General features: G+C 50.1%; 1 protein-coding gene across 5 annotated transcripts in view; it reads right to left on the bottom strand.

Moving 5' to 3' along the window:
- The window catches only part of Nlgn3 (neuroligin 3), a 27,221-nt gene that overhangs the window by 12,465 nt on the left and 1,511 nt on the right, over positions 1 to 13,245 (bottom strand). Inside the window, exons 2-5 of one of the 5 annotated variants that reach the window (XM_013031640.1) lie at positions 10,942 to 11,601; positions 10,218 to 10,277; positions 5,310 to 5,369; positions 3,316 to 3,465 (exon numbers count right to left, since the gene is read on the bottom strand). In XM_013031640.1, the coding sequence (XP_012887094.1) occupies positions 3,316 to 3,465; positions 5,310 to 5,369; positions 10,218 to 10,277; positions 10,942 to 11,398 (727 nt within the window). In that variant the 5' untranslated portion in view covers positions 11,399 to 11,601. Of the gene's footprint in view, positions 1 to 3,315; positions 3,466 to 5,309; positions 5,370 to 10,217; positions 10,278 to 10,941; positions 11,602 to 12,590; positions 13,048 to 13,245 lie in introns of those variants that run through there. The other 4 variants (XM_013031643.1, XM_013031642.1, XM_013031645.1 and 1 more) reach the window with 4 other exon arrangements.

Below are 13,245 nucleotides of genomic sequence, written 5' to 3'. Positions count from 1 at the left end.
TCAGCACCACATAAGCAAAAAGAAAAAAGCCGGAAGTGGCGCTGTGGCTCAAGTGGTAGAGCACTAGCCTTGAGCTGAAGAGCTGAGGGACAGTGCCCAGCCCAGAGTTCAGGCCCTATGACTGGACCAAAAAAAAATGAAACTTAAGAATCAGAGCAGGGGCTGGGAAGGTGGCTCAGTGGTAGAGTACTTGTCTTGCATGCATGAGGCCCTGGGTTCGATTCCTCAGCACCACATAAGCAGAAAAAGCCTGAAGTGGCACTGTGGCTCAAGTGGTAGGGTGCTAGCCTTGAACTGAAGAGCTGAGGGACAGCGCCCAGGCCCAGAGTTCAGGCCCCATGACCGACAAAAGAAGAAGGAGAAGAGGAGGAGGAGCTGAAGAGTTGTGAAGTAACTAGCAAAGGAAGATATCATTTACTGTGATCCTGTGCAACAACCTTCTGTATTGCCTACAACTCTCAAAAGACACTGGAGTCCTCACAACCTACTGAAATTCCAACTCTTTCCTTCTGTCTCCTCACTGACTCATTTCCCCAATAGTACCTTAGCATTTTTGCTCTCCCAGGTCTGTTTCTTTCTTTCTTTTTTTCCTTTGGTTGGTCATAAGGCTTGAATTTAGGCCCTAGGTGCTGTCCTTGAGCACTTTCACTGAAGGCTAGCACTCTAATACTTTGAGCCACAGCTCTATTTCTGGTTTTCTGATGGTTAATTGGGGATAAGGGTCTCAGGGACTTTCTTGCCCTGTCTGGCTTTGAACCATGATCTTCAGAGCTCATTCTCCTGAGTAGCTAGGATTACAGGCATGAGCCACCAGTACTTGCCCCTTTTCTTCTCTTCCTTACTTTCCCTTGTTTTTTCTCTGTTCTATGCTTTCACTTCATTCCTAGCTGGCCTGACAATATGGAACTGGTACATATTAGAATTCTCTGTACATTCTAGTAAACCTTATAGATAGAACTTTGTGTTGATAATTTACAAAAGCAGCTAAGTTGAATATTTTCTATTACTCTAAGAAATTAGCAGATGTACTTGTAACCATCCATCAAGTAATGTGCATAGTGGCTGGATATCTGCATCGGATCATGTCTATGCATAATCATTGCTGTTTAGGAATTGTGTGGCCTTAGTGTGTGGACTTACAGTCACCTTCATGGTACCTTGACCTCCAGATCCCCTTTCTTAACAAGACAAAGGAGCTTACAAGAGCTTTGATATGGTGTCTGAGGCGTGTAATAAGAAAGAAGGAGGACAGAAATGTAAAATCCACTAGCCTGTGGAGGGATCAAGGTCACGACCAGCAAACTCTGTGTGTCCGGGGAGAGACTGAAGGGGATGCAGGCTGACTCAGCTTTTCTCAGAAGAATATCATATCTCCAGTTTGAACTCACAATAAGTTTTTTCCTATCCTACATAATATTAAGGTAAGTCAAGAGGGGATTGCCACCTGGAAGTGAAATGTAGTGCCAGGACCTCTGGGATTGGAACTGGCAAAGCAATATACTCCAGAGCAAATTAAAAATAAAGTTCTGTCCTTCAACTAGTCAGGGAGTAAGCAAGATATAACTGCGGGTTCAGCCTTCAGGCCCACAGACCTGACAAACACCTTAGACTCCCGCTGGAATTCTGAGGACACAAACCCTCCAGCAAACAAGTTAGCTTCTTCAGGTCTCTACAGAGGTGTGGAGCCTGGGTGAGCTGTCTGGAAGGGAGCAAGGCCCTATGTGCTTTGTCACCTTCCCTGAGGCACTTGTTTTCCAGGAGACCTTGGTCATAGATAGGCCCTGGAATTCACTAAGAAAGGTACAGGGCAGAGAGAGGGAGCCTAATCACTCAAATGAGCATGTGTATTGCAGGGAGAAGTGCTTGGTGTGTGTGTGTGTATGTGTGTGTGTGTGTGTGTGTGTGTGTGTGTGTGTACATGCACGCGTGCAGAGGCAATGGGGAAATAAATGTGTGAATAAGAGTATCACTGGGTATGAATGGAGATGTATGTATGGAGAGAGTAGAATGTGTACATGTATATGTACTTGGGGGATGCAAGGATAGGGAGAAGGAAGGGTATTCTCAGGATAGGGAGATGTGTGTGTGTGTGTGTGTGTGTGTGTGTGTATATACAGATGCAGCTCTAGATCCATGGATGAGTAGAGATTTGTGGAGTGATGGAAAGAAGCACATGTGTATGAGTGGGATGTATATATTCAGAGCATGTGTGGGAAGCATGTATGTGTGTTTATGGATACATGTATATGCATATAGATGGGAGCCTATAGGTGTGTGTGTAGATGTGCAGAGTGGATGGATATTTGTAGATGAGGAGGCACGGATAGGTGTGGGGGTTTAGTATTGGTTCACATGTCAGATGGATGAGTAGGGCGTTTTGCATCAAGGGAGGGAGCATATTGGTTTGTGCTTATGTGAGGAAAGCAAGGGGCAGATGTGTGCATGTATGCAGTTATGTGGGTGTGTGGAGTGGCAGCAGAAGTGGAGAAGGCGTGAAGAAGGATAGGAGTGTGTATGTGTGGGGTGGGTGGAAGGATATTTATGTACATGTAAACGATGTGGAGTTTGAGTGTAGCCATGGCTGTCCAGGGTGTAGGTCTTTGTGGGAGATGTCAGTATGGGGACAGAGGAAAAGTGTGATGTACACTCTGTGTACATGGGTATAGATGTGAGTACAGAGCTGTGGGGAGTATATGAGAATGTGTGTACATATTATATATATGCATATATATGGAAGATGGAAAATGGGGTGTGGATGTGAGGAGGGTTATATGTGTCTATGAACTGGCAGAAGAATGTGTTCATGTGTGAGGGGTCTGTAGTGTGGACCTGGAGTGACACACATTTGCTCCATGAGGGTGAGTGAGAAAGAACTGTATGCATGGAGAGTGGATGTATGTGGGCTTAAGGGTGAGTGGTCATGGGTAGATCAGTAGGCATAGTGTATAGGTATGGAGTGTTTAGGCATGTGAGGTTGGGGATAGGGGTAAGAATAAAGACACCAGAAATAAAAATTAATGAAGCCTACAAAACTCAGTCAAGACAAAGTGTGGGAGGAGAGACTTGGCTTGGGACTTAAACAAATATGTGCAATTTAAACTGAATTTTCAGTGGCATGTACTTGGGTCCAAAGAAAGGGCCTAGGAATATGAGGAATCCCTCATCAGCTGGGTAGGGGTGGTGAGATACAAGCTATGGCTATGGTCATTAACAATAGCTAGAGAATCGAAGTAACTTGCTTTGAATTCTCCAGCATTTTTTCCTCCCAACTTGAGAAGCCAGGCCTTCTTCTAGGCACCTGGCAGGGAATCGTACCTAGCACCCCAACTCGATAGTTGAGGGTGATGACGATGACGTTGCCATAGCTGGCGAGGACACTGCCATCAATCATGTTGCCTGTCCCTTCCATGTAAGAGCCTCCGTGGATGTAAACCATGACAGGCTTAGCACCGCTGTCCCGGATGTCTGTAAGGAGAAGGGGTGAGACACAGGCTGGATAGAATGCCCTTCCTCCCCCACCCCCGCCAGCCCTGGGGGGGGGGTTGCAAGCAGTAAAGCTATCCCAGGTGCCAGGACACCACTGCCATCTGAGGGAAGGACTCATGGGGTTGTTTAGCCCAGAGCTCAAGCTTTGGCCAGAGTCAGTTGAATTCCAATGATATAGAAAATTTTTAATATAAATGTATTGTTATGATTAAAAGGGATATTTGGAGGGGTTACCATGGCATAAGGCAGGTAATGAGAACAATGTTTTTGGACAATGGTACCCCTTCCTTTGTTTTCCCTCCTCTCATCCCTGCCCATAAGTTGCAAAGTTATTTTTTACATAGTGTATATTGAATACCATGACTGCATTTGTTCACCCTTTCAATGATATTTTTAAAGACTCAGGTTTTGATTGCCTCCCAACTGAAAGTAACCAGGTGGGCCTAATATAATTAGGTCTAGGTGGTCCACAGCTGGGCTCTGGGAGGGGGCAGCAAGAAGAGCATGAACTGGTGGTTTCTCAATGGTATCAGGTGAGTCCCTGCCCTGGGCACCCAGGAGTCCTGGGACCTGACATGGCTTTTGAGAGCAGGGTCTGGGGAGCCCTGAAACCTCCAAGACTAGACCAGTTACATGGAAAAAATGGCCATTGGCAGGAGCTGCCTCCCCCCTGCCCCCCAGTGCAGACAGAGACAAGAGGGGTGGGAATAAGGAATGGCACAGGGAGAGAACGAGGAAGGAGGCGGGAAAAGGGAAGTGAATGGCAGAGGTGGGGTAGGGGAGCCTTACTGATGTAGTGTCTCAGCCATGTGTGCCCATTTGCCCCATTCTCCCTAGGGTGGACTTAAGCAGAAACACTGGGGATGTCCCCCCTCATTAAAAAAACAACACAGCTTGCTCCCAGTCAGCATTAAGAGAAGATGGATCCTCCCCAGGGGCCATTCAAGGAGGGCCCATCAAGTGACTGCTCCCACACTCAGGCAGCCTAGTGTCTGGTGTCAGGCCTGGGGCAGTCCAGAACAGGCTCTCAGCCTGATCTACAGGCTCTGCCTGTAATCTGTCAGTCTGTGAGCTGGACTGTCACACCAACATACTTCTCCCCATCACCAATGGGCCCCCTGAGTTGGCTGGCCCCTCCAGGGTGAAGGGGTAGGACCAGAGTGTGCAGGTAGAAGGGGGTGTGCTCTCTGTGGAACAAACGAACCTGGTACTCCAAGGAAGAAGGCTGGTCCAACCATCACCCGAGCTTAGGCCATCTACTGATGGCCTCAGCCTGGCACATTAGCCCACAGCCTTTCTGGTCTTGTCCTAAATCTAATGCAGTCCCTGACCTTGGGACCATCTCTCTTTCTGGGAGATGGCTGGGGAGGTTCTAGCCTCTGTCACTGTCTTGTTCCTCCATGCGCCGTTCAGCTGGGCCTCTCCAAGAGACACAGGGGTCTCCTTAACGAAACACCGTCCAGTTTCCTTTGTACTTCTCCAGGCCCTCCCCTGCCCTGTTTCCTCTCCACACTCCCTGCTGCTCAGCACAGGCAGGTGCCCATGAACCGTAGAAGACGGGGGAGGGAGGGGGCTCGGGGCAAGGGAGATGCCCTCCCCATAGCTCTGCTTGTGATCCCTGCTCCTGCCAGCCGTTTCCATCACCCTGGAACTCCCAGTGGCCAACGGACCAAAGACGGAGGAACAGCCCAACGGCCTTGTACAGGAACAGAAACACACCAACGGACGGACGGACAGACAGACAGACGGGGCTTCTCCCCATCGAGAAAGGGGAGGGGCTCTGTGCCATGCACCAGCCGCCGCGCCCTGCAGCCCCCAAATACCTTCATCTTCATCCCCGTCATTATCCGCTAAGTCCTCGCCCTGTTTCTTAGCGCCGGATCCTGGGGACCAGACACGGGGAGACACAACAGCACAGAACAGAGAACAAAACAGAGAGAGAATTCAAAAACAGCATGACTGCAGTGTGGCCCAGCAAGCCAGCTCTGGGCCTGGGCCCAGGACAGGCAGGAGGGATGGCAAGAACTGAGGGAATGGGTGGGCTGAGGCTCAGACCTTCATCAGGATGATGGTGTTGCAGGCCTCTGCTGTGCTGGCCTCCCTGCACCTCCCTGCACTGCCTCAAGCCTCCCTGCACCTCCCTGCCCCAACCTCCATGTCCCCAGCAGCCCCTCTCAATCAACTCCCTTCCCAGGTAGGAAGGAAGTAGCAGCAGGTGGGCTAGGGCACAGGGCCAGAGACCCACTCAGCAAGGATTCATTCTGGGCAGTGGGGGGGGGGGTGGGGTGGGGAGGGACTGCGCAGGTGGACACAGGCAAGTTGAGCTGGAGAGCAGGGGCAGATTCTGAAGATGAGAAGTGACATTGCCAGCACATGTGGATATAAATATGAGATAACTTAGAGCAGAGACACGTACCAGGGGCCCCAGGCCTGAGCTACTGGGACCCAATGCACAGACTTGAGCTAGGCCTCAGCTGACCCTGATTCCCACAGGAGAAAATGGGAGATGAAGTTTACTCTCTGGCCTTCATTGGGGACCCCTGCTCTGATTAATGGCAAATGGGGTTCCTGCCCATAGGAACCAGTCTTGAGAGCAGCAAGCATTGCTCTGAGATGTAGAGAGCCAGGGGGAAGGGAGGGAAGGAAGAAAGGGGAGACAGGGAGGAGGGAAGAGAGAGAGAGAAAGAGAGAGAGAGAGACAGACACAGAGACACAGAGAGAGACAGAGAAGAGACAGAGAGGAGAGAAAGAGATAGGGATAATGGCAATAGTTCCTACCATATACTAAATATTTACCATGTGCCAGGTATTCTACTTCTGCCCAAATTGTTTGATCCTTACACCCCAGGGAGGTAGGTATTATCTTTATTCCTGTTTCACTGATGGGGAAACTGAGGTTCAGAGAGGTCAAGTGACTTGCTCAAGATCACATAGCTAGGAAGTGCTAAAGGTAAGAAGCAAACCCAGGTCTGCTTGACTTCAAAGTCTATGGTCTTTCCACTGTACCATGCCACCTTTTGGGAAGGGGGAAAAGGAAGGGGAGAGAACAAGTCAATGAGAGAAGAAGGAGTGTGGATGTGGGGGAGGAGTAGAGAGGAAAGCAGAGGGGAGGAGAGTAGAGAGATTAGAAACGAGAGATTAGAAAGAAGAGAGACATTCAAGACCTGGGGTAGGCTGGCATCAATTCTTCCTGTTCTGAGGAGACTAGAAGTATTTAGAACGTCTGTGGAGAGAGAGGGCCTACTGCCTGGATGCTGGATCAGATCATGTGTGGTAATGGAGGTAATTCTGCTGGCATCCCAAGCATTACCCTCTGGCATCCAGGACACCAGATACCCCCAGCCTGTAGGAAGCAAATAGCCCTGTGTCTCAGTTGTCTTAAGCTCTGATGATTAGATATCCTTCTAGCTCTTAATCAAAACAGGAACTACTTTCCTACTACAAAATGGCTTTTCATCTAAAGCAAGAGCTCAGCTTCGCAGTAGAAACGCCTCCAGCTTCCTGAACTTGCAGTGGCACTCACCGTCTTAACAGGTTAGTTCAACACCTGCCAGTGGTACCTTCAGAACCCTGATGGGACCCAGACATCATCACCTACATAGTGGACAGCCCACTGAACTGAAAAGAATTACTTGTCCCTACACACTGATTTCTTCCACCTTGATGAGGGTGGGGGTGGAGCAGATCTTCCCCCAGGAAAGTTTTTGCTTCCTGTCCTTCCTTCATGGCTGCACTGGCCCAACCTTCCTTGCACAGATGCCTTTAGCATGGCCCTGTTGAACAATTCCTTGCTGATCTGGGCCTCACCAGGCACCATGGGCAGACACTATGCAAAGCTGCCAAGGGCCATCTCTCCAGACCTATGCATACAAAAGCCATAATGACCTCTGGGTATGGGTCTCCCCAAAAGAGATTAAGATTTGTAACTGTTCCAAATGGCCAACAGGCCCAGAAGAGGGAACTCAATTGAATAGCTAAATGACCAAATGCCTTCTTCCAATCCTGTCCCCATTTCCCACACTAGCCTGGTGGGGCTTAGGGAAACTAGCTGCCGCTGGTGTTTGTTTGATAGTTTTGCAGTGCTGTAGATAGAAACCAGGGTTTTGCACTCTCTAAGCAAGTGCTCTACTGCTAGAGCCACACTCCTACTCCTTTTGTTTTTTAGGGTTTTTGTTTGTTTTTTTTATTTTTGCGGGGCTTGAACTTTGGGCCTGGACGCTGTCCCTGAGCTCTTCAGCTCCAGGAGAGCGCTCTACCACTTGAGCCACAGCGCCATTTCCAGTTTTCTGATGATTAATTGGAGGTAAGAGTCTCATGGACTTTCCTGCCCAGGCTGGCTTTGAACCTCAGATCTCAGCCTTCTGAGTAGCTACGATTACAGGCCTGAGCCACTGGTGCCGAGCTATTTTTTTTTTCTGGGTAGAGTCTCAAATTAACTTTGCCTGAGTGAACCTCAGATTGTGATCCTCCTACCTTTGCATCTGGTGTAGCTGATTATAGGCACAGGCCACCATACCTGACTCCACATGAAGTTTTTTTTGTTTGTTTTGCTTTGTGCTAGAACTAGGGCTTAAACTCTGGGCCTCCTCCCTCACTCCCAGGCTGGTGCTCTACCACTTGACCCACAGCTTCAATTCCAGGTTTTTGCTGGACAATTGGCGGTCTCACAAACTTTCCTACCCAGGCTGGCTTTGAACTGGGATCTTCAGATCTCAGCCACCTGAGTCAGCTAGGATTATAGGCATGAGCCGCTGGAGCTTGGCTCCCACATGAGTTTTAATAGACTTGGAGCTTCTCCAATACTGGAATTCGCTGTAATTTCTAAATTCTTCCTCTGCCTCACGTCCCTCCACATCCCAACAGCACCTAGCCCATGACTTCAGTCATTATTCACAATTGTGACTGGTAAACACTCATACTGAGAGGCAGCTTCCAGTCAGCTCTCTGGCTGGAGTATCAGGGCTGCTCTAGACTCTTACTGGAGCCCTGGGATGTTGTTAATGGTAATGGCATCTACTCTCTTCACCCCAAGACATCACAAAACTCATGGGAGCACATTTAAGAGATACTGTTCTTGAATATATTTATAGGCTAATGGAATTTTCAGACCACAGTTGCCTCCTTCTACCTTCTGATGTGGAAACAGAAGTTCTTAAAAGAAAAGACTGGCCTCATGTCCTACTGTGATTTGGAAGCTGAGTTAGGACTCCATCAAGCTTCATGCTCCCAGACCTGCACTCTTCTGGAAGCACCACAGCACCTTGCATTGGAGTGAAAGTCATGCATGGGCTGTCTACTGTGTTTGAGGGTGGGACTGGGTTGGAGAGGACAAAACATTGTCCTTAGGGCATCATGTATCAGTCCATGCTCTAATGTGCAGCAAAAGTTCTCAAGGCATGTGTTTAACACATAGATTCCCTATTCTGCCCCCAGAGATTATTCCGCCTCCCACCCTGTCCTGATACTGGGGCTTGAACTCAGGTTCTTGTGCTCTTAGCTTGGCTTTCCCCCACACACACTCAAGGCTGATGCTCTACCACTTGAGCCGCAGCTTCACTCCTGCCTTTTTACTGGTCCACTGGAGATAAAGAGTCCCATGGATTTTTCTGCCCAGGCTAGCTTTGAACCCCAATCCTCAGGTTCTCAGTCTCCTAAGTAGTTAGAATTACAGGTGTGAGCCCCTGGCGCCTGGCAAGATTAGTAGGGAGCATTCTGTCCCAGGAATGTTGATGTCCCCACTCTGACAACATCAAAGGAAAACAAACTCCAAGCTTGCCAAAGGGTTGTAGGGATCAGGTTGTGATTGTCCACCTGTTCCGTAAGCTATTAATGGTTTCAAGTCGGCCCACTCCAGCCCCATGTCACCATTTTTCTTCCACAGCTGGGAGGTGGGAATGGCCATATGGGAATTGCCTGCATGAGCTACAGTGGAAAGAACATGCCCTGAGGGTCAAGGGGCCCAGGTTTTGGCCCCAGACCTGCTACACAGTAGCAATAGGGCCTTGAGCAGCAACAAGTAACTCCCCTAGGCCCATTTCCTTATTTGTAAATTTGGGATACTGATCCCTGCCTTATTTGCTTCTAAAGGTATGGGACAGATTTGGAGATAGATGAAAGAATGTGTTGCAGGAAAAAAAAAAGATATTCAGGCAGGCACTAATCAGAGGAACAAATTCCTCTTGGCAAGAGGATACATTTAAAATTTGCCACCAGAGATCCATGAATTCTGCCACCAGAGCAGCTAGGATCTGGCCAGAGGCAGGGACTGGGTGTACATGTGGAAGGAAAAACAGACTCTGTACATGTGTTTGTTCTAAGGTTCCTGGGACAGTTGAGTCTAGACTGTCAACCTAGGACAGGGCAGTGTCTTGTGGTATTGCTCCCTGCGGGAGAGAACAGAGCCTCTGACTCTGCTTTGGTTGCCTAAAGTTTTTCCTCAGGTGTCATCAGGAGAGCCACTGGCTCTGATTTTGGCCCACACATTAGGATGGAATTTGGAGCTGGTAAGATTGGAGGCAATAGAGTTGCTGCTTCTGCTCTGAAACTGACTTAGGCCACTGAAACTTCCCTATAAAGCAGCCAAGGCCCTCTGATGAGGTGAACTTTATGCTTGCTCACCGCCCCCTGAACCTGGGCTTCTTGAAGGAAGGCTGGGTCTTCAGGGGTAAGGGCAGGTGGGCAGGCAGCCCTCCCTCTCTCTCTCTCTCCCTCCCCGCCAGCTCGCTACCTACCTCCTTTCCTACAAATTTTCTTGTTGGGCTTTCGGGCGCATTCCTTGGAAATCCGCTTTACTGTAAAATGAATAAAAAACTAAAAAATAACAGGAGGCCTCTGCCCAGGGGCATGCACCCCACCCCCACCCCCAGGCCCCAAGAGCTGAGCTGCTCTGCAGGCGGCACATGGCAGAGAGCCTGTCCCACCATCTCCTTTGTTTGTCACTTACCTTAATGTGACCCCCGCCCCCGCGGGAGGAGGCATCAGCTAGTGAAGAGGAGGTACCTAAGCTTTGCCCACTTGTCTTGCCCCCCCAAGTCCCCCACCACACGCACCCAGCTTGCTCAGCCACACACACCTACCACCTTTTGAAGCAGGTGGCGTGGCAATGGGGTGGGGGGGTGGGGCCTGGTGGAGCCAGCATCCTCCCGCGGGGCAGCTGCCAGCAGAGACCCATACTCCCCAGGGCACCCCCATCCAGCACTGGACCTAGACCTGTCAAAGCTCCCAGGCCTGGCCAGTCCCCTCCTGGCAACAGTGTCACTCACACATGGGAGCTCAGACAATGCTGGGAGAGGGAAGAACAGGGAGGGGAGAGGGGAGGCCGAGCAGAGTGATGGTTAGAAGCAGTTTCACAGACAGACAGACTCATGCTGCAGGGCACACAACCACATGCAAGCCACAAACATAGCAGGGCAGGCGGGAGGCAGGGAGGGTACAATGCCTGGCCATAGCACTCACCATCCTCCGTGGGCACATAGACATTCAGGTAGAGGCAGTCTTCATTAGGCTCCTGGATGTAAGTGGCGACGATATCCAGGTTGGCAGTGAACCACACTGGCAGCATGACTTCGGGCACAGCTGTGTGGATGTTCTGGGGGCACACTGGGGGAAAGTGTGTGGCGTTCCGAATGCCTGACCACGATGGGGGTGGTTCAGGGGGCAGGAAACGTTTCTCGCCGATTGGGGGAGCTGCGTAGGGCACCCCCAAGTATTGATCCACAGGCCCCAGGATCTCACTGGGCAATGGCACCCGGGCACCCCTTAGCTTCCCAAAGTGAGTATTGACCGTGGGTGCTGGGGTCTGGGTACTGGCCCTCAGCACTAAACTGAGAAACCACAGACTGAGGCACAGGCTCCGGCCAACTGTGGGCGTGGGGCTCAGGGACAGCGAGGGCGGGCCAAGCCGCAGCCACATGTTCCGGGCAGGGGGACTGGCAGGAGAGGCAGACTCCAGGGTCAGTCACAGCATCAGCCCAATAGGCAGCCCCTTCATGGCCACACTGACTTGAACCTCAAAACTGAGCTCTCGGGGGACACCTACAGGTGCCCAGCAACGTAGAGAGCAGGTCGTCCAAGCACCACCGCTTCCAAAGGGGACTCCCTCAGGGCCAGACAGGCCTGTGGAAAGAGGGAGGCATGTGTCATCCGAGAGTGTCTGAGGGCTGCAGAGTGGGTCTTGGGTGGGTGGGTGGGCAGGTGGGGGCAGCTCTACTGAGCTTGGCCTATGCTCCTATAGTTGAAGAGGTATCATGAACCATGTTCCAGGGGACTCCCAGGTGATCCACAGCCTGTCAGAACCATTCTATATGCATGGCATAGGTAGAAATTCTAAGGAGATGAACAGAGTGACAGTTGTCACTACTCCAAGTTCACAGTCAGGTTCAACTCCACAGCCAATGGAGTTTGCCAGGGACTGCTGGAGCTATAGTAGCAAGGCATGGTGGTGTTGGAGAGAGCTGGAAATGGAACTCAGGTCCCTGGACATGCTGTGTGAACACTGAACTGTCTAGCCCCTGAGACCTGGTAACCCCACACAGGGATCTCCACATCAGAAGATGGGAAGATGGTCAACTCATTCTAGGACATGAACTCATAAGGAGAGGCAGCAGATAAGTGGTAGATGCCACTGAGACCCCCTCATCCTCAGGCAAGAACAGGGGCATGACAGCCATCCACTAGAATACCCAGACCCTCCCATATCCTTTATGGACATTGCTCCTAAGTCTTCATTACATCCAAACCCTTAAGCCCTGGTCCTTTCTGCTGCCTCTCTCTTCATTCATACCCAATGCCAGAACCCATTCTGTGGAGCATGCTAGGCATTTTGGATGCTAGTCCAGTGTAAAATAAACAACGGACTGTGGGCATACACACTCAAAGACTCATAGTGGGGGAAAACTCACAAAGACTCAAAAAGGCAGTGAGAAAGACCAAGCCAGCATCATGGACACTACCATATTCACGCACAGAGACACCCATTCCAAACCCACAGAGATCCCTTGATATAGTCCCACATTCTGAGAGAGCACCCCACACAGCCAAAGCTTCACAGAGTGAAATATTCAGACACACATACAGAGACTTACTCAAAAAAAAATCACACATACCCGCATAGGTAAATATCCAGACACATGCAGCATAATGGTGACACATAGGTGGAGACAGAAACAGAAATAGCAACACAGACACACAGGCCTTCTGACACAGTTAAACAGTCAACACATACACACAGGCACACACAGACAGTCCTGCATGGACATCCACACATGCACATGTGCACACACACACACACACACACACACACATTTCCTTTTCACCCCATTTCTCCCACCTTCTGAGATTGCAGGCCTGCTCCTTTAAGAAGTAGCTGAAGGGGTGGGGGAGGGAGATGGGAACGCCCGGCAATCGGCCACCACAAGAGGGGAATGAGAATATGTGTATGTGTGTGTGCATGTGTGTATGTGTGTGACTGCGTGTGTATGAGTGAGAATGGAAGAAGAGGAGGAGGAGGAGGAAGAAAAAGGGGAGAGAGAGACAGAGAGAAAGAAGGAGGAGGAGGAAGAGGAAGAGGAAGGAGGAGGAGGAAGAGGAAGAGGAAGGGGAAGAAGAAGAAGAAAAGAAGAAGAGGAGGAGGAGGAGAAGGAGGAGAAGGAGAATGAAGAGGAGGAGGAGGAAGAAGAAGAAGAAGAAGAAGAAGAAGAAGAAGAAGAAGAAGAAGAAGAAGAAGAAGAAGAAGAAGAAGAAGAAGAAGAAGAAGAGGAA

The sequence above is a fragment of the Dipodomys ordii genome, unplaced genomic scaffold, assembly GCF_000151885.1.
Source record: "Dipodomys ordii isolate 6190 unplaced genomic scaffold, Dord_2.0 Scaffold142, whole genome shotgun sequence".
NCBI lineage: Eukaryota > Metazoa > Chordata > Mammalia > Rodentia > Heteromyidae > Dipodomys > Dipodomys ordii.
This window is presented reverse-complemented; position numbering and strand designations above follow the sequence as displayed.